Source organism: Tauraco erythrolophus, chromosome 2 (assembly GCF_009769465.1).
Source record: "Tauraco erythrolophus isolate bTauEry1 chromosome 2, bTauEry1.pri, whole genome shotgun sequence".
Lineage (NCBI taxonomy): Eukaryota > Metazoa > Chordata > Aves > Musophagiformes > Musophagidae > Tauraco > Tauraco erythrolophus.
In genome coordinates, this window is record NC_141466.1 from 124105066 (window position 1) to 124131652 (window position 26587).

Here is a 26587-nt window from a genome sequence, read left to right on the forward strand (position 1 = left end):
TTCACCTGGCTCTTATGGTTTTTTTTTTCTTGGCCTGTAGATATGGGCACCTACAACAAACAGCCTGAGAGCCCAGACACTTGTAATAAAGGGGAGTTAAAAAATACTAGGTATTTTCACCAGATATTCTGCAATGGTTAAATAACTGTGAGAAAATAAAACTGCATTAATTTGCAAGCAAGTTTAAACTACCAGTTTGTTTAACCACCAGCACCATTGAACAAAAACCACTACTGGATCTTAGCCCAGAGGACGATGATCTGTATTTTCAAACTGTTCTACTGCACCATCTAGTGTTACTGGGCCCCATCAAAGGTAAGGGCTGGACCTTGTTTTCAGTAAACTGTATCTAACAGGAGCCCAATCTGGTGCCACTGAACCTTATCTTCATGACAGGACGCTTCTGGCCTTACGTGGCCAGAAAGTCGTCTGCCAAAGTCCGACGAAGTTGATTTGAAAACACTTGCTAAGTTTCATAAGCATGGTAGAAGTCTTCCTATAGAAAATTGGTCCCGGATTGGTGACTGAATTTTGTAGGAATACCTCAAGCAATAGGGATCTTCCCAGGGTTTTCCCACTTACTCTTTAGTACAAAGTAGGTAGGGAAAGGTGATATTCAAACAGAATTGTAATAAATTGATTTTGTAGTCACTTTTATGTTGAGTAACAAGACGGACATCTCCTCTTTTACTGGCAGCAGTTTTTCAAGTCTGCCAAAAATCAGTGCTGGTAGAGCACGGTCTGTGTGATGGGAGATCATCACATAGGGAATAACTAAGTTTCTGAATTTCCTTCAGCCTGACTACCAAAATATAAGAACTTGTGTTATCTTGCATGGTTACCTGAGTTATTTTGTTTAAAGTCATAAATTTTGCTCTACTCCTTGTCGTGCAAATGACCAAAATGTCATGCTAATGGCAGGGCGGCCTTTAGTTAAATGGCTGCTTCAGTCCTGCCTGGTGTCTGGATCTGAGTCCTAATCCAGAAATCCCACAGCCAGGCAGTGGACACGCAGTGCTGCCAAGCACTAACACCTCTGTGGATGCAGGTTCAGAAAAGATCCCTGTGAGGGCTCTGTCCCTTGAGATGGGCACTGGGGATGTTCTGCTGATCCTGAGGTGGCTGCCTTGTTCTCTTCTTTTCTTTCCAATGTCTGGATTTGTCCCTTCCCCAGCCTTCCTTTGTGGGCTCTCATGTTGTGCTGCTGACATGATACACTTCAAGTCAAACACACTTCTTTTTTAAAAAAAAGTCATCTCTTCCAAAGTAAAAAGTGCAAATTGAAAGTACAATCAGCATCTTCTTGATAACACAGCAGAACATTAAATATAAAATTACAACTGAATATTTAGTCTTATTTAGAATTTTACAGAAAATTAATCAGATAAAGTGCAAATAAAAAAGATGTAACTTATTTTTTTGAGAAACTTTCACCATATGTTTGCAAACACAACTGCTTTTGAACGGCAAAATATTTACAGTTTGGCAGTCTGTGAGTTGTTGATAGACAGTTCTTGAGTTGCAAGAACCAGCACTGGTTTCTCATCTCTCAAGTTCTGCTTCCAGGATTTCTCCCCATGTGTCGACATCCATTGGATACATGCTTTTCTCTGGCAAGCTGTTTTGTGAAGGAATGTTGCTGTATTTCCCGCTCAGCCATTCTTGCTTCACTTTGCTTTTCCAGTAGTTTCTCAGTAATGTGATCTGATGGAAAAACAGACAGCTCAGATCTTGGAAATGAACCGATTTAAGTTGTATTTGACATAAGTTTTGCATTGGAAGCGTAACGCTAGAAAAAGGATTTGGAATATGTCTTTGGATATCTAGACTCTTAAGCCGAGGAAGGTGTGCTGCTGCCAAGCAGCAGACCTTGGTCTACTTCCATCTCCTCTGTTCTAAGCTGGGGAGAGTATCGCTTCTTGCCTCAATTCTTTGAGGGTAAAGATGAAAATCCTAAACCAGGAATTCATCTTCCTCGTTACTCTAAGAAGTGCGCTTCACTTTCTCTCCCTATTTAGGTTATTTGTGACTTTTAGTTCTTGTTTGGGCTCTTAATGCAGGCTGGTTGGATTCTTTTTTTCAGTCAACCTTTTAGTGCCAGAAAATGCTGACTTGGTGTGTATTTGCTTCTCCTTCAAATCCCCTCTCAAAAATATGGATAAAATAGAGAATTAGTGCAGGGAGCTTTGGAAATTCCTGTGCAAGAGCAGTAAGATCTGTACGTTCAAAGGCAACCACCACCAGCTCATGGCTTTGCTTCATACTGGAACAACTCTACTGAAATGTGGGAGTCTAGAACTGTTTGGGTTTTGTTTTTTTTTTTTTTTTGCTGCTGCTTCTTTCTTTCCACCATCCCTCTGCTCTCAAACGAACTAGCTAAAATGAGCTAGGGATCACCCTCTGGCTGGTCCAGAGCAGTAACTGTGAAACTACTCCTTTCCTGATCTACCTTGGCTTGCAGGCTGGACTTGACAGTCATAGATCTTCCAGCAAGTTCAGCTCCTAACTCCTCAGAGCAGCTGTAACCTGGAGTGTGTGGGGAGATTTCAAAACAGCTTTTCAGAGCTCCTGCTTATTTGCTTCTCTCTACCTCATTTTTTTCTCCTGGATGTACGGTGCTCAAGCCATATTGAGGCAGAGCTACCCAGGCTGAGTTTCCACAGTCATTCCTCACCAGCAGAATACCAGCACGCACTCCCTAGCAGGCGTTGCATCGTCTTCTCCACCCCCCAACCCTGTCTACTGGCATGTGGGCTTTCTTCCACATTAGGGCTGCGCGGGTTTTGACGTGATGAGCATCACTGAGGCTGCATGGACCAGTGGGGCAGCATGAGGACACAAGGGAGTTTGCCGGGCCAGCCAGAGGTGGTCCTGAGTAGGAGATGGGACGGTCTTGCTTTCATCTCCGTGTACTGAACCAGATGCCCAGCTGTTGGGGTGCACTGGTGAGCCACGCTGTCGTTACAGCAGCTGCCATAAACCTCAGCCAGCTGCGAAGCGCTGATGTAATTTCTCTTACCGATCTTAGAAGCCTCGGCGCTGCCGACCTTACGTCACCGACGTTAAATTTACCTTCCAGGAATACCCGTTTCCTCGGTCGCCGTCGATCTCCCGCTGGCAGACAGCCCTCACGCTCAAGCAGTGGTGTCTCCACAGGCCGTCGTTGCTCTCGATGACGCGGTGCCAGCCCTTACACGTCACGGCCGCGTGACACAAGCTCTCCACGTCCAGGTCGCTGAAAATGCGGGAGCTGACCTCGGGAGGGAGGAGAGTCACGAAGTCGGCCTGGCCGCCGCCTCCTCTTCCTCCTCCTCCCCTCTCCCGGCCGGCAGCTGCGGAGCGTTCCTCCTCCATCCCCGCGGCCTCGGGGCGGGGAGGGCGTCCCCCGTCACCGCGGCCGCCGCGCCTCCGGGCAGCCCCTGCCGGCAGCGCCCGGTGCCGCCTCTCCGCCCGCCGGCATGTCGCTGCCTTCCGGCCGCCGCCTCACGGCGCGGGGCTCGGAGCGTCGGTGGGTTTTCAGCCGAATCTTCCGCTTTTCGGGCTCGACGCGACGAGTGACGTAGGATTTGCGTTATCAGGCGGCGACCGCGCGCCGGTGCTTCTGGGGCTTCGCGCCGCCCTGAGCAGCGGAGCCGCGGGCGCCGGGTCAGCGGCTGCCGCCCGCCCGCCCGCCCGCCCTTCCGTGAGGGGACGGGCGCGGCTCCCAGCGCCGCCGCGGGCCGGCCCCCCCCACCCGCCGCCGGTGGTGCCGGAGACCCCCCCCGGCGTCAGGGTTGGTTTCATGCCCGGATCCGCTGTGCTTAGAGGGACACGAACCGGAGCCCCGGGACCCGGTTCGGTGCTGCACCGCGGGGCGGGGGGTGCCCGCGGGGAGCGGGAAGCTCTCGAGAAGCGTCTGGAGGGGCCCGTTGGGGAAGGGGGGGGGAGGGGGGGGGGGGCGGCGGCGGGCAGATCTCGGCCTCCGGCGCTTCTCTCCAGGGCGGCAGGAAGAGCTCCGCCGGTGCCATCCCGAAAGCTGTGGGAGGGACAGCAGTGGCTCCCGAGTGGCGCTGGGTGCGGCAGGAATTAGACGTTTTCCCCCGAATCTTTCGTGTTAGTGAGTCAACCGTCGGAAAGGCATAACGTTGAAGGGGAAAAAAACAAAAAAAAAAGCAGTTTCAGTGCGGTGTCGCGACTGAAAAGCGTTTGGGACGTGGTGGCTCCGAGCTGAGGGTTTTAAAAGCAGCTTCAGGCACCCGATGCGTGGTGTCCCCTCGGAGCCTCTGGTGAGAGCTTCGCGAGCAGCGCCCGGTTCAGTGGGCTTCCGATTCCGAAATCTGTGTCTTGACGCTGTCACCTGACTTAGAGTTTGGAATCAGGTTTTGAGGAGTTGCACAGATTTGCGGTGAAGCAAATTCCGAACTGTAATTTCGGCTTGCTTGAAGTGTTTTATGGCAGCGACTAGTGTACAAATTACATACTTAGGAAAACAAAACACAGTACAGCAGGGGTCAGCAGCAGTTGGAGAATCTTTGGTTCAAAATCCTTTCAGTGGAAGGTGGAAAGGAAGGCACGTTTATTTCGTCTGGAAGTTGATGTAAGAGTGTGTTACATTCAATTTAGAAGTGTGTTAGTGGCAGACGTTCAGACCAACTTCTACGTTTAAATGAAAAAGTACATGTTTATATTCGTGATGATTTTGACTAGCAAAAATTTAATTTTTCTCAGGAAAAAGTCGGGAGGCTGATGCAGAATAAGGACTAACTGTTCATCCTGTTGAGATGTCTTGTAGTCCATCGTTAACAGAACCGGCACTTTCCAACTCTGAGATACAAGGATCCGCAAAAATGAGAAGAAATGATGCTACTTCCAGAGGTTTGGTGGGTGCTTAATTTTTTTAATTAAACTTAATATTTGTAAGCATGTGTTGAAAATGAAGTCAAGGCGTTGTGTTTTCTAAACCTTTTTTTTTTTTTTCCCCCTTGAGAAGTAAACTGGTGAAGTTTTTAGCTGTATCTGTTGTTTTATTGATTGGAATTGCATGCTATACAAGTATATAAATATATTTCTGTTGTATATTTATGTTAACTCTGCTGTAGTAACTGGTTCTCTGGAATATACAAAAATCGCTGTTGCTACAGGAATGTTTTGAACTACCAATACAGTGGCTGGGTTCAGTACTGCAGAACAAAGTCCAGTTTGGGTCTCTGGTCTGTATCAGTAACTACCTCTGAAGGCCTAGGGGAATGAATTATCGTCTTCAACCAACCTAAAAGCCTCTGAAACTTATATCTGGAGAGCCTACAGATGGACTGTAAATGCCTTCTGCTGGCTCTGTCTGTAGTGTACTAGCAGCCTATGTCATTGGAACTGTACAGCTGTGATGGGGTTGTGTTGTTAAGGTCCATGTGAACACACAGATAAATAACCCTCCAGTTTTGCCAAGGCAGCCAGCGTTCTGTCTAGCAAAATGGAGTTTTCGAAGCTGGAGAGAGACTTTTTTACAAGGGTGTGTAGTGATAGGAGAAAGGGCAATGTCTTTAAATTGAAAGAGGGCAGATTTAGTTTAGATAGAAGGAAGAAATTCTTTGCTCTGAGGGTGGTGAGGCACTGGAACAAGTTGCCCAGAGAAGTTGTGGATGCCCCATCCCTGGAAGTGTTCAGGGCCAGGTTGGATGGGGCTTTCAGTAACCTGGTCTAGTGGAAGATGTCTCTGGCCATGGAAGAGGGTTTGGAACTAAATGATTTTTAAGGTCTCTTCCAACCCAAACTGTTCTGTGATTTGTTTGTTAAATCTCCTCTTTGATTTGTTTCTATGTGCAGAAACTCTATAGCAAGATGCTGATAAAGCTCATCTATAAAACTTTCAGTCTATAACTTTTTAGTTAGTTATTCCAAAGGTCTAGGGAGGTTGTTTTTTTGGTTTTGTTTTGTTTGGTTTTTTTTTTTTAATTGAATAAAGGTTTCTGTAGATGTTTTTCTGAGTGAGTAGGAACTGTAAAAAAAATTTCAGGCAACAGGCACCATTCAGAAGGTGGGTAGTAATTCATGCTGTGCTTGAAGGACATAACTGTACAAACTTATGTTCTAGTTTTTCCACCTCTTTTGTAGCTGGAAAAAGGAACTAAATGGTAAATATCGTTTCAGGTTCTTCTTTCTGATGATCATGAAAGCGAACAGTCAAAATCTATTCAAAGAAAGAGAGTGCTTCCATCTTGGATGCTGGAAAGAGATCTCCTGGGTCGGGGGATTTCTGAGCCTGTAATGAAAGGAGGTAGGTTTGCTGTGTAGTGTGTTTGCACACCAATACACATTCAATGTGTTTTGATATAATTTTCTTAAATTATAGTGGTGGTGGTACAAAGTAGTAACTTGTTTCTTCTCTTTCCATGCCTCGCAACTGACAGAGACTGACTTCTGTTGTCTCCTTTGTCATCAGTCCTCTGGTTGTGACAGAGCTCTTTCTGACTAGTTGATTTTATTTTTGGTTTTGTTTATTTGGTTGTGTCTCTTTTTTTTTTAAATGCCAGGTAATATACTCTTTTCTAAACAGTTGAACATCCAATGTTCTGGAGCCCTTTGCTATGAACTGGCCTGTTTTGTTTAGTGTGTAAATTCTAGGTAGTTTCTGTACCTTTAATTCCGAGCCTTCTCCACATTTAAGTCACTGATGTATTGCCCTTCTAAATTTAGAGTTTTCTAATTTCACAGGTTTTAAAGGTGAGTTTTTTTTTTGACGGTGGTGTGTGTTTTAATTGTGAATGAATCAAACTTGATCGCTTAATCCAAAGTCTCTTCCTAGGAGGAGCAGTTGATCGCAGTATAGTAGTTTCTTACAAGTATGAGGCTAAAATAGTGTTGCATTCCCTTTTGTCCTTCCCACAAAAGGAAACTGGTGAAGATATGATAAACTTCTCCCGCTGTGTATCAGCAGGAACAGCAGTGGGATACTGTATTTGGTCACTATCAATGGGAGACACAAGGGTGCTGCGTTGGCACAATCCCAAGAAAACTTTCTAGCATGCTCAGCTTTGGTCCTGGGAGCTTGTAATGACTTCTAAAACTGCCTTTTAGATGTTCCCTGATAAAATCCTCACAAGACTTTTACTGCTCTGATGACTCGTATTGATGGAACTGCTTGCTGTTCTGTGGTGGGGTGGGAGGTGGTTGAGGTGCTAACTGCTGAGTTTCCTTTATTAGTCAAAGTATATGAACTGTGACTGGTGTGTGTGTGTTTGCTCCTCTGTGTGCAACAACTATTCTTTAATGCTGCTTTTTTTCACCTACTATTTCTGCTGAGATGGTGTAATTGAAAAATTTGGTTCTTGATGTGGGAGCAGGCCTGCAGAAGTGTTTCATGTAGTGTCTGACCAATTGTTTCTTATCTTCTCCAGTGAACGCAGGTGTCTGGATGGATTGACCTGGGCAATTGTGGCTTTAAACACCTCTGTCATATGCCATCTGCTACCCTACCTATTGCTTTCTTCAGAAGATAATTTTGATTAAATTATAGCAAGCAAAAGAAACTTTACTTTTGCCCTTCCCCCCCTCTAGACTGTTCCCTGCTGTCTTATTCCCTCAAATGTAAAAATTACATGCACCAGAGGACTTCAGCTGGCTGTGTTGAGTCCTGCACTAGTGTGATTGTTTTCTTATGTTTTGGTGTTGTGGGTTTTTTTTGTTGCTTTTTGATTTTTTTTTTTTGTGAGGTGGGGGAGTAGAGTTTATAGTACTGTGGAGAAAAAAAACAAATAATAATGTTTATTATATACATGTATATAATGTTTGTTTCAAAGACTGAACATTTTGATCATGTAGATGTTGAGATTTGGAGCTCTGTGGGCAAGGGGTATCTGTGTGTTGTTGAAGGCCTGACCTTGAGGGAGTTAGGGATACGCACAAACACTGTTAGATCCGTTTAAAAATTCATTATGTCAGATAATAATTCCAGCCTAGAATGGGCTACTTTACTAAAACAACCAATCTCTTCTGCAAATCTCCTATTTCCTTAAAATCGTAAAATAGTTTGCATCTTTTTAGGGTGGAATTGGATGGAAAGGTAGAGAGTAAAGTAAAAAGGCTGCCCTTTTGTTTCTCTTCTATATGTCTCCCTACTGGAAAGGGAACACGTATTTGTTGTTTTGAAGTCAGACATTACCATTTGGAAACGTTCCTTGCTTCCTACAGATGTCTCTGGCACGTCTGTATTTTTTCAAGAGGGAGAGTTTTTGAAGTCTTGCAAAATGGCATCGAGCGCTTTCCTTCTGGATGTGTTTTGCAGCAGATCAAGCTGTAACAATGGCCCCAGCTGCCTCCTAGCTGTACATCCAGAAAATTCTACTTCAGTACAGAGAAATTAATGTTTTCTGGGATGTGAAGGTTTCCAAAGAGAGGCACGTTTGCTATCTTTGTTGGTTACTGGCTGATGGAATAATCAACCATGGTGTGGTTGAGTAGGCAAGTGGGCATACCCTGATTTTGCCATGTCCTAATTAATTGATGTTTGTATGTATAATCTGATAGTCTGAACTGCTATTTACGTGAAAGATCTGTGGTAAAAGTCATCCTAGGACATTTGGTTTACTTGATCAGCTCCTGTTGTGTAAATGAAATTGTCAGTTGTACTGATATAGTCAGTCCAGAATATTCTTTGCCACGTCTTTATGGTTTTCCTTCAAATTTCCCCCTCAAGCATCTGCATCATTCTAAAACATACTTTTTACTGCTATAAGCAGGAAGTGAAAAATGTGTTGAAACGGCACGTGCGCAGTTGTTGCTATTTCTCATGCTTTTTGCCCAGTGTTCTGCTTTGATGTAGCTTTAGATTTCTAATGTGCTCAGGATTTCAGTGTAAAAGTTGCATTCCAAAAGCATATCTTTATTTTTCTTTTAAGGTAGTAGAATGAAAAAAGGCCAAGGAACGGGAGAGAGTAATGTGGAGTCATTAAAATCAGAAGTAAATGTGCAGCAGAAAAAAAGATTAGCTTCTGAAGAAACTATGGAGGATTTCAGAGGTGAAGAGCAAGATCAAGGGAAAAGAAGCTGTCTTTCCATCCCTGTCCCTTCATCTCAGGTAATTTTTTGGCTCAGAGCAGAACCATGGTATTTCAAAAAATGAGAATGTAGTTGGCAATGTCATGTTGAAGGTTGGGTCTACGAGGTAACTGTGTTCTGCTTAGGATTTCTTGTTTAAGATTTGTTTTGAAATGCCAGTCTGTTAGGCAGTTCTGTTGTGAGGATCCTAGAAGCCTTTAGAGGCTTGGTTTTCTGCACTTCCTTCCTGGGATGTGAGATTTAGGACTTAAATGTGCCACAGAAGTAACACTTTGAGCTTTTACAGCAAGAGGCTGGAAGACATGAGCCAAAGTACTGGTCCTAGGAGTGGCTCGGTGTGTGGTTTCTTTGTCCGAGAACCCTTCAGGGATAGGTGATGGTGTGACGCTGATGTAATGTGACACTGGGCATAACCCAAACTAGTGCCATTCTAGTTGGTTAAGTTTTATGGTCAGAAAATTATGGCATGTGGCTTAGCAACTGCTACGTTTTGAAGAAAGATAGCAGGTAGTGCACTTATTCCACTCTCTCAAAATCTGAGTCAAAAACAGGAAAGGAAAATAAAGTAATCCGAAATTTCGAACTGGATATGGCAATGAGTGAACAGACACTTCAGTCCAGCTGCTCAGTGTGTCTGTGTGTCTTTAAAGTGCAGCTGCGTTTATAGGCAGTCAAATGCTTACTGGTAGCACCCTGCTAATAAGGAAAAGGGGAGGATTAGTTATCAAAGAAAAAACATCTGCTAGTGAGAGCAAAGCGAGGCTTTCACTGACTTTTCCTTTAAGTGAACAACCTGGGGAGATGTTCCTAATCTGTAGCGTTAGAATTGCCTGAATGTGTTATAGCATCTGATAAAATACTCTAAAATACGACTGTTTATTTAGTATGTTTCTTTGGTTTTGACACTGAAAACAATTGGAGGTTGATTTTGGTTTTTAATTAAAGTTAGTTGAAATGACCTACTCATGGAGAGCATACCTTTCAGGGTAGTTTTGATGTGACGTAGATCAGATCTTTTAATCTGAGAAAGTGTTCTGAGTGGTGAGCTTTGTTGGCTGGGTACATTAATACCGGCTGCAGTGCTGTCTTCTCTTTGTCAGATTTTAAGGTGAGTGACTATATAATGAATTATTTCATTTAGCAGTTTGTAAGTATGAAGCCTTACTTATTTTCTCCTAATAATTTCATAAATCGTTTTTCTCTCGAGAACAGTGTAAGAAATTGCCTTCAGAACTTTGCAGAGAAAATAATGGGTTCATGCAAGCAAAAGTAATAGAGAGCTCTAAATTATTGAAATTCTGATATCAAAACCAAAAGCTGTCATATTTAAGGCTACTGAGAAAATCTGCTGTACAGTGGGAAGTAAAACCAATCTTAATTCTTCTAAGTGCCGGCAGCTGCCAGACAGTGATGAGGTCGTATGGATGTTTATAACCAGAGCCAATAGTGCTGTTGTTTCTGATTTTCCTTGATTGCAACCTGTTTTTTAACTAGTTGTCACAATAAGTGTTCACTCTCATTAGATACAATATAAGCAATGGATTGAAGTATGTGGTAGAGAAGTCACAAGTGGGAGTGACAAGTTAGAGTAATTTAGTCCTCCTGTTGCAAATGAAGGCTTACTTCCTAAGCTGCAGTTGTTTGCTGAGCCTTCTTTTGGGAGTCTTGATAAGAGTCATCTTTGTCTACGAGCTGACTTACTAAATATGCTGCTGTCAGACACATTTGATGTTAATGCTGACTTTGCCCTTAATCACATCGTTGCTCGAATGTAATTGTCTCTGGTTTTGGTTAATGTTTTCTGAGGCTTGCATTGAGAGGAACAAAATCAAGTAAGAAACCACCAGGTGACTTTTTTCAAGCTCTGTCAAACACATCCATGTAAACCAAGTATAAATTTAGTGGAGGGGGAACCTAGGTAATAAACTTGAGAGAGGTGAGACCTTTGGATAGTTCTGTACTGCACCAAAGTAGTTCAGCACTCCATATAGGTGTGCTTCCAGGTAATGTCTCAGTTCTCAGGACAATATTCCTGCCTTGGCTATGTATCTCATTCTTTTTGGAAAGCGCACGTCTCTTATTTCAACTATGCATGTTCTTAAATTTGAAGTGCAGTATTTGTCAAAAGTGGAATCTTTGGCTATTGGTATCTACTGACAAACTTATTTATGATTTAGAGCCATGAGCTGAAGCATTTTAGACACATTGGGGTGGGATTAAACTCAAGGTATATATCATGAATTCCTATATATCTCTCATATAGATAAATATATATAGAGATAAATATATATATAATATCCCCCATATTAGAGAGAGATACATATATACCATATACCTGGATACTTAAGGAATTAAAACTGATTCTTGTATAGGAATGTATATTCTTCTAGAGTCTACTGTATCTTCCCATGTATAACCCCCATGCCCTTTTCAGGAGCAGGACTTTTAGTTAAAAGTTCATTGAAGCTGAAGTCCGTGGACTATTCAGAGACTGAGGTGGCGAGAGAGGAGCCGGACTGTGTTGTGAGGGAAGGGAAGCTGAGAAGAAGAGCTCTAGGATAAGTTTTTCTTTAAAGTGTGTGAGTGTGTGTGTTACAACTTGAGCCTTTCATTCAGCAGCTGTATTTAGCAGCTAAATTGAGATTAGAAAGTGGAGTAGATGATGTTAAAGGCTGGAGCAGGTAGATGATCTCTTAAGGTCCTTTCCCACCGGGGCTGTTCTGTGATTGTGTGATTTTTTTTTTTTTTTTTTTAAAACTAGAATGATGAGATGAGGCAGAGTTTGACCTTAAAGCTTCTAATTCTGCAGAGTGTATTGCCAATGTTTTTGTGCCCAGGAAGGGATTCCTGAGCCTGATGCAAATCTGGATGATGAGACTGAGATTTCTGATTCAACCAGAAGTGCAGATGCTGCAGAAAGCTCCAACCAGATCAAGCCTAAGAGGACACCTTGCATGTATGGAACAGGCTGTTACAGGTAGAGCATAAGTAAAACTAGCTTAAGATAACTTCTTATTGAGAAGAAATGTATTAGCTATGGAAGAGAAAACAGGGAAGTCCTTACAAGCTCTGATTTGAAAAAAGTCTTCTGGTAAACAAGGGACTGATGAGAAACAAATAGTGTAACAAGCATTTTAAAAGCATAAGAGGAGGAGCCAGGGTGTCTTGCTAGCTGCCGAGATAACACAAACGAAGGGTGAAGTAGTTCAGCATATTAAAAGGTGAAACGTTCTAGGAAATAAGAAACAAAGGTCCATTATTTGTCCCTCTCCCTGCCCCAGGGACTTGAGCAGCAGGAAAACCATTCAGGTTGTTTAGAAAACAAGCAAGCACAAGTGAATGGGTTCTTGTACATGTTTGGTGTGCGTAATGCCGCAGAGAAGCGTGTCAATCCAAAGCCTAAAGCTGTTGTGTTGCTGAACACATCAGACTTGCAGTTCTCCTGCAGCTTTCTTTCCCATCTCTCAATTTTGGCCCTTAATGAATAGGATGCAAAGGTGTTTTGTGAGGCAGTTGAGCTGATCCAGTAGTAGAAATGCAGCCTCTAGTTTGCTCCAGTTACTCTGAATTTTGCTCTGACAAGTTTTCCCCTGGATGGGGGTTAAGCTGATGTAATGCTCTGAGATGTTGAAGGATTCGTGATGTTTAGGAAGGCAAGTTTTAGTTAGAGGTCCTGTGGAACAGGAGTCTGCACGTGCACCTTTCCTCTTGGATCTTTGTTGTAAAACGTTTGGCATGAGTACTTTGGGAAAGTAGTGCTTTGTAAGACAAAAGAATGCTCTGAGATAACAGGTAAGAAAAACCTTGCTTTGTTAGAAATTTGTAAGGATGAAGTATCAAACATTTAGGAAATAATTTTGTAACAAAAAATTATTCAGTTTCTTCTTTTATGAATTTGAAAACCCTGCTTTTGAATGAATCAAGCTTGATGCTCGCCTCTTGCTCCAGGGATTCTTCTTATCCTTCAGTGGCAGATTCTCTTTCTGAGGTAGCCTGAAGCTTTATCAAATAGAAAGGAGCTACTGTTCCCACCCAGAGGCAAAGTGCTCTGTGCATGTTCTGACTGTGTGAGTTGTCAAGGAATGTGCTCTTGGAATACTGTCTGATGTTCATTTTCTTGTCTGCTGCTTGTTTTTCCAAAGTTAGAAGAATAGGGAATTAAAAATAAGTCCAGAGCCAGCCCCCCTTTTCAAGGCCTGCATAGAAGGGCTGCAGTAGACCTGAACTCCCCATTTTTTGTTCACAATTATGTCTTTTTGCTAGCCTGCAACACAGTGCTCTGCTGTCTGGGTGTGTGTAAATCTTTTTCATAGCTGTCAAAGCAGGGCGCACTCAACCAGCCTTTGGATGTGTATGTGCATTCTTCTGAACACTTTGCTTTTCTTTGGTTTATTTCTTTTTCACCTGAAGATTGTCAGTGTGGGAGCTGATCGGTCTCGAGTCCTGTCTTCTAGCAAGACCTGTGCTTTAGAGCTTAACAATCATCTTAGGCACAGTTATGGCATAACTTCCGGTTTGAATGTCACGACTTTTTAACTAGTGCTGGTAACTCATTACATTTGCACTACCAGTTTCTTTAGTAGCTGCAAAAACAAGCCCTGGAGATGGCAGGGTCTTCTGCACGTGATCGTGAAGAGCCAGGGATTCTGACATAATCAGTTCAACTTGCTCTAGAAAAAGCTCTTAGGTGTCTTTTGGTGGCTGCATAGATGAAAAACTGTCTTAAAGATTTCACTGAGCAATATTCCACTTCTGCTTGAGACGCCTGCATTGATTCTGAAGAACTTTCAGGTTTATTTGCATAATTTTCTGTGTCATAAAGCGTGAGTACACAAATTCAGAGGTTCTGTGAAGGCAAAGCTGCAGTAACTCTGCAAGTCTGTTTATGAGAAGGCAACTCTCTCATAAAACTTTGTCCTTAAAATAGGCTTTAAATTGATTAATTTTTGTGTGAGTAAAGCTTTGTGGTTTTGTTTTGATCAAATGGATAACATGTTCCTGCGCAGTGAGGTTTTGGTGTGAAACTGTTTAACTTCGGAGTGTGACTTATGGTGTGATAGATGTTGTGCTCTTTCAACGCAAATCTTTTGGGTCTAAACAAAATGTAAAAAACCTCAAAACAAAACAAACCCTTAATAAAAGGAATAAGCTTTAGATTTTTGGAAAAAGAGCAAATTCTTGCTTAATAGAAGCTATGCACTTCTCTGCTTGTATTTAATTTATTGGATATCATTCCACAACACTCAGAAGTGGAATAAGTGCAACTTATCCAGGTAAGGGTAAGATAAAATGCAATGTTTCTACTAGTCCTGAGTGTCTGAAGTAGGACAGGTTTAAGAGGCTTCCCAGGTAATGGCTAATTTGAGGAGCGTCATCCACTGGCCCAAAGAATACTGAAGCCTTGTGATAGGGAGCGTACATCAAGACCCTTTTGATTCTCTTCCTCCTTCCTCCCTTACTACTTTCTTTTTCTTCTTTTCTTTTCCTCCAAGAAGGGCTGTTTGGTGTAGTCTCCATAGGTTTCAAAGTAATACTTTGGAAGGAAGTAGCTGTCTCCTGAAATACACCAGATTGGCTACATGACAGCTATTAGGCCTTCTTTCCTGGGTGACGATGATGTGATACGTATCTTACTGTAGCAATAAATCTAAACATGGCTCCACAGACCATTAGTTGCTTCCGCATCCCTTTGTGAAGATGAATTGTGTCTCAAGTCACCCGAAATTCTTGCTAATGTTGCTCCTAAGCTGGCTCTGTGCATTTAGAAAGCAAAGCAAGTACCCTCTAAAATGGCTGGGTTTCCCGGCATTGAGTTTTAAAGGGGAAAAGGAGTCGGCAGCCAGCCCGGGTTTGGTGTGAGTGACACTTCCTGAGAAGTTGTGGTGGAGTAAGTGACTGGTCAATGCAATCTTGCAATGATTTCTAGTGAAACTGTATTTGCTCACCCTGGAGTTTGCTGAAACGAGCAGAAAAGAGCAGGACAAGAAGCCTGTCACCTGTGTAAAGAGATCCAAGGGATCCTGGGTCTTTGACAAGTGGGAGCTCCTTGGAGAGTTTACCTGCAGCTTGCTTGTTGAGCTTGCTTGTTTAAAGTTGTCATTCACAGAATCACAGAATGTTAGGGATTGGAAGGGACCTCAAAGGATCATCTAGTCCAATCCCCCTGCCGGAGCAGGACCACCTAGATCAGATCGCACAAGAACGCATGCAGGCGGGTTTTGAACATCTCCAGAGAAGGAGACTCCACAACCTCTGGGCAGCCTGTTCCAGTGTTCTGTTCCCCTTACTGGGAAGAAGTTCTTCCTCATGTTTAAGCGGAACCTCCTATGTTCCAGCTTATATCCATTTTGCCTTGTCCTATCATTGGATACCACTGAGAAGAGCCTGGCTCCATCCTCATGGCAGTCACCCTTTACATATTTATAAACATTAATGAGGTCCCCCCTCAGTCTCCTTTTCTCCAAGCTAAAGAGACCCAGCTCCTTCAGCCGTTCCTCATAAGGGAGATGCTCCACTCCCTTCATCATCTTTGTGGCCCTGCGCTGGACTCTCTCCAGCAGTTCCTTGTCCTTGAACTGAGGGGTCCAGAACTGGACACAATATTCCAGATGTGGCCTCACCAGGGCAGAGTAGAGGGGGAGGAGGACCTCTCTTGACCTACTAACCACACCCCTTCTAATACACCCCAGGATGCCATTGGCCTTCTTGGCCATAAGGGCACATTGCTGGCTCATGGTCATCCTGCTGTCCACCAGGACCCCCAGGTCCCTTTCCTCTGTGCTGTTCCCCAACAGTTCAGTCCCCAACTTGTACTGGTACATGGGGTTGTTCTTACCCAAATGCAAGACTCTACACTTGGCCTTGTTGTATTTCATTAAATTTCTCCCTGCCCAACTCTCCAGCCTGTCCAGGTCTCTCTCAATGGCAGCACAGCCTTCAGGTGCGTCAGCCACTCCTCCCAGTTTAGTGTCATCAGCAAACTTGCTGACCATGCACTCTATTCCCTCATCCAAGTCATTGATGAGTATGTTCAACAATACAGGTCCCAGTACTGACCCTTGAGGGACTCCACTGGATACAGGCCTCCAACTGGACTCTGTCCCATTGAGCACACTACTCTCTGGCTTCTATCCTTCAGCCAGTTCACAATCCACCTCACTACCCGATCATCCAGACCACACTTCCTCAGTTTAGCTGTGAGGATGCCGTAGGAGACTGTGTCAAATGCTTTACTAAAGTCAAGATAGACCACATCCACCGCTCTACCATCAACGACCTACTGGGTCATGTCCTCATAAAAGGCTATCAGGTTTGTCAAGCACGACTTTGTCTTTGATAAGTGGGAGCTCCTTGGAGAGTTTACCTGCAGCTTGCTCGTTGAGCTTGCTTGTTTAAAGTTGTCATTCCCCTCTCTTGAGGCAAGCAGTTCACTTTTCTAATTTGCACAAACACATTGGAGATTTTGTACTCTGGGAATCAGTGTGGTAAACCACTGAGGTCTTCTGTGGAGATATTTTGGAAATAATTTATGAAAATATCTTGCAGTCTATGCTTTCAAATATTATGATGGAAAAAGTGTCTCTAAAAGAAATGGTAGGGGAAAAAGTATGTTTGCTTTTGGTACTAGTGTGTTTGCTTTGACATAATTTTTGCAGTGTGTTTTGCTCTGTTATATGAATTTCCCCTCAAGTTGTAACCTGGTTTTCCTTGTTCTTGTTAACATTGCTTGCAGAAGTTTTGTCAAGCCAACTTTTTCCTAAGTTTTCCTAAGTAGTGTTGTTTATAGCTGCCTTGTGTTGTATGGTGCGTATGCAAACATACTGCCTAGAAGCAGAAGGAATGTTCTTTCCGTGATGCATATGTTTGTCTTCACTGCTTGCTCACCTTGGATTCAATGGCAAGTGTTGTAGAGCACAAAGCCTTGGATGCTGCTGATGTGCTCACGTCACTAACATGGGTGTAGTTGAACTACCGTGTCTGATGGTACAACTTTTGACATGGTTACAATTGGATATTTCAAATAAGATGTCATGGTAGCCAACCAAACTCATCAGCATAATGACCAATAGACTGCTCCATCTGGAATAATATGCTGGCATTGGAAGTATTAAAGTGAGCAGTAACTTGCATCCAAAAGAGAAAGAATAGTTGAGACAGATGGCCCAAAGCTCATATGCGATAACTGAAGGGTGTGGGGAGTCTTCAGTGCTGCAGTTCTTGGGCTGCCATGTGTTGGCCCTTCCAACTTAGAGCTAAGACTTCAAGTAGAAGTTTCTCTCATACTTGGATAGCTCCAGAGAGAGTCGTAACTGAGTAAGTTGGCCACGGAGTGAGATTAATGCTATATGACTACATCAGTAGATTGTGTATGTGTTGGAGGTCAGAAACTTAAAGCTGATGGCAAATACAAAAATTCATGTTTTAACCTCTTCTACAGCCTGTGCAGAGACAAAACTTTTTGTGTTGTGCTGAAAGTAGGTCTTGCATTCTGCGTAAAATTAACCATTAAAAGCTCCTCTTTAGGCAACCACAGAAAAATGAGTTGTCACTGATTCAGTAGCACCTTTCTTATCTTCACTTGTCGTGTTTAAATGGAACAGTCAGGTCTCGATGTGTATTTGTGTTTTGCAGGAAGAATCCCATTCACTTTCAGCAGTTCAGTCACCCTCACGATGATGACTATCATGAAACGGAGACTGTAACTCAGGATAATGATGATGACCGGCCAGAATGTCCATACGGAACGGCTTGCTATAGGTAAGAAACACTGTACAAAATGGCTTTTCTTGTTTTACAGGTTAAGACTGTTCTCCCCTGGAATTACGACAATAGAATAATGAGTAATTCTTGATGTTGAATCTGGAGCGTAGCCTCTCATTATGACTCTTTGTAAAGTGTCACTGCCTTTTGAAATTTCCTGTGGATAGGCTGCTACCCTTGAAGCACCAACGTCTGTGCAAAATATTTGTTAGTGGTTTCAGCCAGTGAACGTGAAAACTTGACTTTTGGAACCTATTCGGCGACCTAGAGACCAGCACTGTTACACTTGTCAACATGGAGTAAACTGTTCTTTAGATGAACAATGATTTATTGTTCCGTGTTGTTCTTGATATGTAACGTCTAGTTTAAATTTTGATAAAGCATTTGTTGTGCTTTTGTTAAAACTCTTGATTTTTAGTTGGTGTTTGGTTTGTTAGCCTAATGTAGGTAACAGCAATAATACCCAGTTTATGGCTGACTGCAGTTTCCTTTCAGCGCTGTTGATGTTCTTGAAAAGGTGGTTGTATTCCACTTGGTTTCTCCGTGTCTAGGTGTTACGCTTTTATTTAGCAGCGTTTAATGAGCGCTGTGTGACTGACACAATGGACCAAAGGATACGTTTTGAGGCAATAGCACTTCTGTGGGGGCATATTGAACCTTAATGGGTGCTGAGCCTGGGCAGAATCTTGAAGGGAGCGTAATTAAATGCTGTGCCTTGAGTTGGGATGGAGTGGTCTGGTGCTGACGATAGTAGAAAAACATGGAAATGGGCAATTCTTTTTGTTCCAGTACAGTGTATTTAGGAGAAGGCTGTATTTCCATTGTTTATTCGGGTATCACTTCTACTGCACCCGTGACATACTTTGGGATGGCAGTAGCTATAGAATAGTAAATCCACTTGAAGTGTGTGAATTTGTGACCAGTTCTTTGACATGAAAATAAGATTTTTTTCTATTGAAGACTGGCTGTATTACTCTGTCCTTTGAAGAATAAGAAAACATAAATAAGGGACTGATTTTTCCAAGGCAGCCTTCACAGCAAGGGTATTTTGTAAAGTATACAAAAACTTGTGCAGATGCAGAAATTCACCTCAAGTGGCAAGCTATGTCACATGGTATGTTGTTCTTCAAGAGTGGGCTTTAATTGTCGCTTCTTTTCAGAAGCGAAAATGAGAACAACTGAACTGGTTTTCTTCCAAAGTTAGAGTTTTTAAAAATTTTCTGCCCCAAAATAAATGTAATTGAAACTTTTTTTAACCTGCAGCCCTCAGCAAAGCCTCTAATATGCTAACACCACAGATGAGCATTAGTGTCGTGTTTTTTTTGGACTGAGGGTCGAGACAAGAACCGAGCGGGAGCACCCACCAACCATGGTCTCGGGCAAAACATGACTCAGGCTTTCTTCATAAACCGAAACAATTTATTAACAGTTACTTAACAAAAGACAAAAGGGGACGAAACCGGTTACTTGAGAGGAGAAAAGAGAAAACAAGGCCCGATCTTAAAACAACACCTCCCCACCCCCTATTTTCCTTTCGTTCCTGGCTCTGCCTTCCCCCCAGCGGCGCAGGGAGACAGGGAATGGGGGAGTACAGGTCAGTTCATCCATGTTGTTCACTGCCGCTCCTTTCTTAAAGGAGGAGGAGTCTTTACACCATTTTTCCCTTGCTTCGGTGGATCCCCTACTCACAAAGTCCCCAAACTTTTCCAGTATGAGTCCTGCCCGCAGGATTGCAATCCTCCCCATGGATCGCACCAGTTCAGGCTTTACCAGTCTCGGCCTCTTAGGGAGCTGCTGCCACTCGCGTCGGCGTGGGTCGTCCCACGGTCTCCAGATGCCTCCACGACCTCGTCGTGCATTCCATGCCCCATTATCAACAGTACCTGGTCGCGCATGCCCTGCTCCACGACCTCTCCTGGGCTCAGGCATCTCCTTCCCGACGTGGGTTTCTCCACGGGCCGCGAGTGGGTCGCTGCTCCGCCGAGTGCACCCTGGCTGCAGGGGGGCCGCCTGCCATCTCACACCGATTTGCAAGGGAAGCCTCAGCTCCAGTACACCTCCTCCTGCTCCATCTTTGCTGACCCGGTCGTTGTGGTTGTCTTCTCTTAGATATTAATCCTCTCTGGGGAAGCTCGGCCCGGTGGGCACCCCGGGAGTGCGGCGCTTACCGAGTCCCCCATGCGGCTCCCCCGGCGCCATCTTGAGCACATGGCGCCGGCCCGGGCCCGAGCGGCCGCCCGGCCGGGAGCCGGGAGCGAGGGCAGCGCCCTCCTCCCCTCTCCTCGCCCCTGAGCAAAGAGCCCCTTCCCGCCCCTTTGTCCCAACTTAAATAGGGCAATTCGCAGAGGCGCCGATTTGGCTCAACCTCCCCCGGGGGGGATGGGACTCAGATCTGGTGGCACAGGGAGCAAATCCCCTCCCCTGCCACCAGAACACCCCCCCACACATCAAACTATCACAATTAGTAAGTCAGCTTTAAATTTTCTTCCATTGCTTTGATGCTATTTTTTATAGAAGACATACAAACTTGTAACCTGAACTTGCTGGAGTGCAGCAGCATATTGCAAAAGCGAGTGATCTCTCTGAAGAATCCTTCCGTGGCCTCTCCCTGTGATCTTTAAGACAAGCGGTTCTTTCCGACTTCTTTCATTTTCTCAAACTATTTAATTTGTAGCCTTATGTTTCAGAGTGTGGGAGCTGTGCCTGAATGCCTCAGACCTGGGATGTGCTGTGTTTGCATTGTGTTTAATGATCCAGAAGTTATGTTCTGGTTTCATTTTTAGTGAGAGTGAATAATGGGATCAGTAGTTCTTATGCTGAAGAAATGCAGCTTATCCTGCAACTTGGGAAACCATCTTGTCTCTAGGTTTCGACCACCCATCTGTTTTGGTTTTTTTCTTTAATGCTGCAACAAGAGGAACTCTTATTTAACCTGATATTTTTCCACCCTCCATTCTATAAGCGGAGAGAGTTCAGCAGGGCACTGGTCACAGAATGTTCTTTTCTAAAGAAATGAAAATTATCCCTAAAATAGCAAGGAGTTCTGGGCTCGTGAAGTGTGGAACAAAGTGGCAAATAAAGCTTTAACTGTGTTCTTCTTTGCAGGAAGAACCCACAGCACAAGCTAGAATACAAGCACAGTGCACCTCCAGGTAAGCCAAGTTTTTTGATCCAGCTCAAAGTGGGGGGAATTGGTGGGGAACCCCCAAAGCTTGGTAACAGATGCCAAAAATGGGGCCTACAGTGTTTTCAGCTCCTGTAGGGTTTTCGCTTACATTTGCAGCTGACTGCATCACCCTGCAGCCTTGTGCTGCTGAAGTACGAGGTGCTGCCCTTGTCTGTGGTGAGGAAGGTCACTTGGCTGCTGCGAACTTGCACTTGCTTTGTCAAATTTGTTGCTTTCCCCAACACAAGAAGGACATGGAACTGCTGGAGTGGGTCCAGAGGAGGGCCACGAAGATGATCCAAGGGCTGGAACACCTCTCCTATGAAGACAGGCTGTGAGAGAGTTGGAGCTGTTCAGCCTGGAGAAGAGAAGGCTCCGGGGTGATCTTATAGCAGCCTTCCAGTACTTAAAGGGGGCCTACAGGAAAGCTGGAGAGGGACTTTTTACAAGGGCATGTAGTGATAGGACAAGGGGCAATGGATTTAAACTGAAAGAGGAGAGATTTTGATTAGATGTAAGGAAGAAATTTGTCACTCAGAGGGGGGTGAGACAGTGGAACAGGTTGCCCAGAGAAGTTGTGGCTGCGCCATCCCTGGAAGTGTTCAAGGCCGAGTTGGATGAGGCTTTGGGCAACCTGGTGTAGTGGAGGGTGTCCCTGCCCGTGACAGGGGGGGTTGGAAGTAGGTGATCTTTGAGGTTCCTTCCAACCCAAACCATTCTGTGATTCTAAATGGTTTTCAGCCGAGGCGAGTTGGGCTGGGTCAGACACAAGTGACGTATGTGCGCTCTGCCTCCTGCCTCTTGACAAAACTGCTGTGTGGCAAGTGGCTGTTTTCATGAGTGTGAAGGGTTTTACTGAGTAAAACATGGTATATTTACCATCAAACATGGTATATGGTGATGCTAGCGGGTCTCTGTATTCTACTTCCCCCATTCAGAGCTGGGGTATCACGATGAAAACTAGGAACGTACTTAGGTGTTACTGAAGTATTTCTCAACATTTCAAATGGCTATTGCAGTGAAATATTTCTGTAGCGTTTCTCCCGTCCCCATAGCAAAATGCATACACAGAAATACGTTTTAAGTGTATAGATTTATATCTTAAGATTTCATACTTACTTTGGATTCTTATTTTCCATTTTGTTGTTTTCCCCTTGAAATCCCAGTGCAGTAAACCATACTTCAGAGCAGAGGAATTACAGAAATGCAATGATACTGTGTTTTAATGTAAAGAATCAGGATTATGACATTGTTAAGGAGAAATTGCATTTATGGAAGCAACAGTGTAAAATAATATTTTAATGATTTGAAATACTCCAATTTTCTGCTTAAATTGGAACAGAATTTAATACTTTAAATAATTTAGAATTAATATTAAAGAATTTAATATTTTAATTAAAATACCAGCCTCAATTACAGATGGAATGGTTCCTAATTGTAAGAACAGTTCATCTGGGTATTCTTTCAGGAATCATTCCATACAAAAAAAGGCTTTTTAGGGCAGGAGAGTAGGTTTTTATGCTCATAAATACAGCACAGTCATTGCAGCATTTATTATACTAGGTCAGTCTTTTATTGGAGCAACCTCTCTGAATAACCCTTGTGCAAGGTTGTACTCTGTCCTGACTGATAACTTTCTTTCCTTTAGTAACTGACAGAAGGACTCGACAATGCATGTCAAAGAACGGTGAGTATTTTCTAACGTTATGAATGGTCACATCAGCATGGGACATGACTGATGTGCTTTGGGTTTTGGGTGTTTAATAGTGCTGGAGATGCTTGATAATCCTTACCTGAGGAGAAAGTAGTTGTTATTTTAGTAAAAGCCTGCTTGCTTTTTTACAAGTAGTAGTGCTGAAATCGGATTTGTGCCAGGCTTCCTGGATAAGCATACTTGTACTTCCCTGGAAGGAGACAAGAAAAGAAAGAAATGTTTGAAGGAGAGACACCTGTGGCTAAATGGATTCTTCCTTCCTTACACAGGGGTGATAATAGGATGAAAGGAACCCAGTATTTCCTCCACAACTAGTTGAGGTTTCCCCGTAAAGATTGATCGCACTTGTAACATGGAGCTGCTCTTTCTGCATTGCCTTGACCTTTAAATAACTTTCAGGTGACATCTGTGCATGTGCTGATGAGCTTTCCTTGAACTTAGTGTGAGGTATCGATGGGTAAGATACTGGCTTGTGAGGACTAAAGCGTAGCAGAAGGTTGATGGCTTTGACTTGGAGGCAGCTTTCACTGTAAACTACATCTGTGTCCTTCCTTCTTTAGTTTCTAGTCATCAGTGAGGATCATGGAGTAGCACAGGCAGGCTGTAGTCTCTCTTGATCATGTAAATTGTAATGCTGTGTGTGACTATCTCCTCCATTTCCCAGTGGCGCGCTTGACTGCTGGCAGCAATGTTCACTGAGGTATTGAGGGTGCAGAGGCTCCAGTTTTAACTATCCTTTAGGTCCGTTTCTGGGCTTCTTCTGTGTCTCACCTTCCAAATGTGAAGCTTCCTGTTCTTTCTAAAACAATTTAAAAGTGAGCTTGAAAGAGCAGTCTGAAAGTCTGATGATAAGCTGTCTTCACTTTCCCTAACCTGAAGAAGGCATGAGTGTGGGAAGTGCTGCATATCAAGTGGAGGTGGGAACGGGCTTGTCTTCCTTGAGATCTCCAGGGTGTTGCTGGACATTTCCTAAAGAAATGTTCAAAACGGAGAGGTCTGCCTTCTAGAGAAAATAAATCAACATACAAATAGGTGTAGTTAGTTTTCTAGGCAAAGTGGTTTGGCCTTCATTTCTGTTGTGGGTGAATGCAAGAGGTTCCTTTGATCCTTGCCTCTGAGAAATGTCTTTTCTGTCCCATTTCCTTATAACGTACATGTGCGCTTTTGCTATTACTGAGGGCTTGGTAGGGTCGTACCTGTGTGCTAGCGTGTTCCAAGGCATGTTTGTCAGCTGCCTGTATTGCCAAATCCCGTGACGGAAGTACCAGCCCCATCTTTGTCACAAATTGTGTATCTTTGAGCAACTCGACTGATGCTGTAAGTGCTTTTGAAAAGCTTGGGTGAGAGTTGCTATAGAGTATAAAATGTTAATCAGGCCACAGGATAATTCTGGAATAGCAACATTACTACTGATGAACAAATGAAACTGATAGAAAGGATGTGATCTGACGACAGGGGTACCGGCGTTCTCATTTGCTCCCCACAGGTGTAGCTTGGGTGCCTGGAGCTCTGACCTGAGGTTTCCAGAGGTTGCTAGGAAATGCTTATGGTTAATATAACCGTTGATGATTTGGACTGGGATCTGTAGCTGAGGAAAAAAATTACCTGTTCATAGTTTCCTATGAAAGATGGGAAGAACTGTTCAACAGATACATGATTTGTACGAGATCATTGACAGGTTATCTCTAGACGAGATAAGACTGCCAAAATTGGAGGCAGGGAAGTGGAGGAATGAACAGGTTTTATTCAGAGGTACGGCTTAAGGGCAGAATAGCACACGATTGGAATATTAACAGCCCATGGCTAGTTAGGAATTGGGGACATGTAAGGAAAAGGGAGATAGCGTAGGCTTGTAGAGCATAGAATGTAGAGCAAAATGAGGAAGCAGTGGAAATAAAGTCATTAAAGGTTCAAAGCTACCAATAAAGCGAAGGCAATGCTGCCATGGCAGCAGCTTTGTATAGACGCTACCAAGTCAGACAGATAAGGCTTCTTGAAATAGCAGAGTTATTCTTCCTCTGGGAACTGGTTTAAACGTGCCAACATATTTGAAGGATGAAAAGAATACTGCCAGACAAGGTGTCTAGAAAAGTTTGGGAACGTGCTGCCAATAGCATCCTTTTCTTGTAAACAGAGGTTTCTTAGTCTTTGATTCCTGCCAATACAGAGTGGCAGAAGGCAATTGGATCACAAAATGTAAATTGTGAAGAAGGTGGATGGACAGGAGATCAGAAAGCAGCGTGATAGAGTAGACTGAACTGGGAAACAGGTAGGCTGCACCCCACTGAGGAAAGAAGCGTTTGGTGTTCATTGTCTCCTTAATCCATGTTCAGAAGAAGTCCAGACTATCCAATGCGGATCCCAGTTGAGAACGTAGGAGGCGAGTGATCTAGCAGATTCCATTCTAGCACCTGAGGCTCGGGAAAGAAGTGAATGTGAATTAAAAGCCTTGTCAGATTCCAAAGGGTGTGAGTATAAAAGTAGCCCTAAGTAAGTATGGGTGGATGAAGACAGAGAATCTAGGGTCAGAATAGCTGCCTAAGGATAGCTAGAGGCTAGATGGCGAGAGAGATGGATCGTTTAGGTACAGAAGTGGCAGGAAGACAACGGGGAAAATGGCGTGTGCCACTCCTTAAGGAAAGGGGAGTTGTCAGAAGACTTTGCTGCTGTCCTCTTCTGGTATCGCAAGACGTTACCAGAAGAGGCCTGCTAGTGTTTTCCAAGTGCTGGAAGAGAAGACAGTGAGGAAAGCTTTGAAAGTGATCCGAGTGGCGAGTGCTGCAGTAGGGGTCGGAGCGAGATGGTAGAGCTTTTCCTGAGAGCCTTGAGAAGCAAACCCCAGATTGTCATCATTGGGTGGAGTGCTTGAGTTGGTTCTTTCTCATGTTGAGGAGAGAGACTAACTGGGTGGTCTCTGGAAGGTCTCTTTCTTTCTGTATTTCTGCTTCATGACTCTCTGACCTTTTTGTCCCTACAGGAAAAAGGGCTGTGGAGAAAGACAGTGCCAATGACGAGGAGCCAAATGAATATGACCTTAATGACAGCTTTGTCGATGATGAGGAAGAGGAATGCGAACCTACTGACGAAGACTCTGACTGGGAACCCAGTTCAGAAGACAAGGAAGATCTTGAAACGCTTTTGCAAGAAGCACGTAGATTTGTTAAGGCAAAGAAGTAGCTGCATGGGACAACGTTATGAAGGTCCGCTCAGTTGTGTGAAAACATGGATGCACAAGGAGAGGAATTGCTTTGAAAACTGTTTTCCTCAGTGACATAGACACGATGGGAAGTTTTTAATGGGGGCAGGGGATTCAGCAATGCCTTTCCTTTCCTTATGTATTGTTTGGGTGTTTTTTTTTTGTTTTATTAAGCAGTGGAGCCAGAGGACTGAACTCTGAAAGTTGTTTCGGTTTTACTTTCTCATCTGTTTCTTTTGCAACACCCCTGGTGTCTCCTAGTTTGAAATACACTTTTATAGGTTGTTGATGCTTCGTGTTCATGTGCTGGAAAGAAACGCTGCCATTAGGAAAGTCCTTTGTTTTGCTGAAACAAAATGTATACTGCATTGAAGAGCGAGGAGTTGCACTTCACACCGGCAGTATCGCAGACTCGTTCTGGGGAATCTGTCTAAAGCATTTTTTAATGTTCTTGGGAGTTAGTGGAGTAAGTCTGAGACTTCCTTAGTGTGCTCCTAGCTTTCCTTTTAGGTGTCATTTCTGTGATTCTCGCGATGTACAGTAGTTCAAGACAGGTTGTCTGAATCACTTGAGAAGAGTGTCTCAGTGTATCGAGCCACTGATTGGCTCAACGAGAATTACAGTGTATTTGCTCTAATTAGTCGTATCTCTTTACATACATGTACATCACCGGAATTGTGTTCAGTTCACCAGAAAGCTGAAGTCTTGATGACTGTAT

The 26587-nt window shown here is 43.7% G+C and overlaps 2 protein-coding genes across 4 annotated transcripts; one reads left to right on the top strand and one right to left on the bottom strand.

The window, feature by feature from the left end:
* Positions 1 to 359: 359 nt before the first annotated feature.
* Positions 360 to 3387, bottom strand: FBXO48 (F-box protein 48). Its single transcript, XM_086631098.1, has 2 exons — positions 3073 to 3387; positions 360 to 1704 (listed from the first exon to the last, which is right to left on the bottom strand). The coding sequence occupies exons 1-2, from the start codon at positions 3352 to 3354 to the stop codon at positions 1543 to 1545; spliced, it is 444 nt and encodes a 147-aa protein (XP_086487224.1). The 5' UTR covers positions 3355 to 3387; the 3' UTR covers positions 360 to 1542.
* A 565-nt stretch (positions 3388 to 3952) lies between these two features.
* Positions 3953 to 26581, top strand: APLF (aprataxin and PNKP like factor). 3 transcript variants are annotated; one of them, XM_086631879.1, is made up of 9 exons: positions 3953 to 4053; positions 4708 to 4859; positions 6127 to 6253; positions 8874 to 9052; positions 11871 to 12010; positions 17665 to 17790; positions 20899 to 20945; positions 22608 to 22646; positions 25651 to 26581. In XM_086631879.1, exons 2-9 carry the CDS (start codon positions 4761 to 4763, stop codon positions 25848 to 25850), a joined length of 957 nt encoding a protein of 318 aa, XP_086488005.1. In that variant the 5' UTR covers positions 3953 to 4053; positions 4708 to 4760; the 3' UTR covers positions 25851 to 26581. The 3 variants fall into 3 exon arrangements, with proteins under 3 accessions (XP_086488005.1, XP_086488006.1, XP_086488007.1); XM_086631880.1 differs by lacking the exon at positions 3953 to 4053 and adding an exon at positions 4063 to 4096; XM_086631881.1 differs by lacking the exon at positions 3953 to 4053 and adding an exon at positions 4070 to 4092.
* The last annotated feature ends 6 nt before the right edge of the window (positions 26582 to 26587 follow it).

Bases quoted from the DNA above. Each gene is read 5' to 3' on its own strand.
- FBXO48 (XM_086631098.1), bottom strand. From the start codon at position 3,354: ATGGAGGAGGAACGCTCCGCAGCTGCCGGCCGGGAGAGGGGAGGAGGA. The intron at 1,705-3,072 runs GTAAATTTAACG...TTTTTCCATCAG, and splicing joins GAAACGGGTATTCCTGGAAG to ATCACATTACTGAGAAACTA.
- APLF (XM_086631879.1), top strand. From the start codon at position 4,761: ATGTCTTGTAGTCCATCGTTAACAGAACCGGCACTTTCCAACTCTGAG. The intron at 4,860-6,126 runs GTGGGTGCTTAA...ATATCGTTTCAG, and splicing joins ATGCTACTTCCAGAGGTTTG to GTTCTTCTTTCTGATGATCA. The intron at 6,254-8,873 runs GTAGGTTTGCTG...TTTTCTTTTAAG, and splicing joins TGAGCCTGTAATGAAAGGAG to GTAGTAGAATGAAAAAAGGC.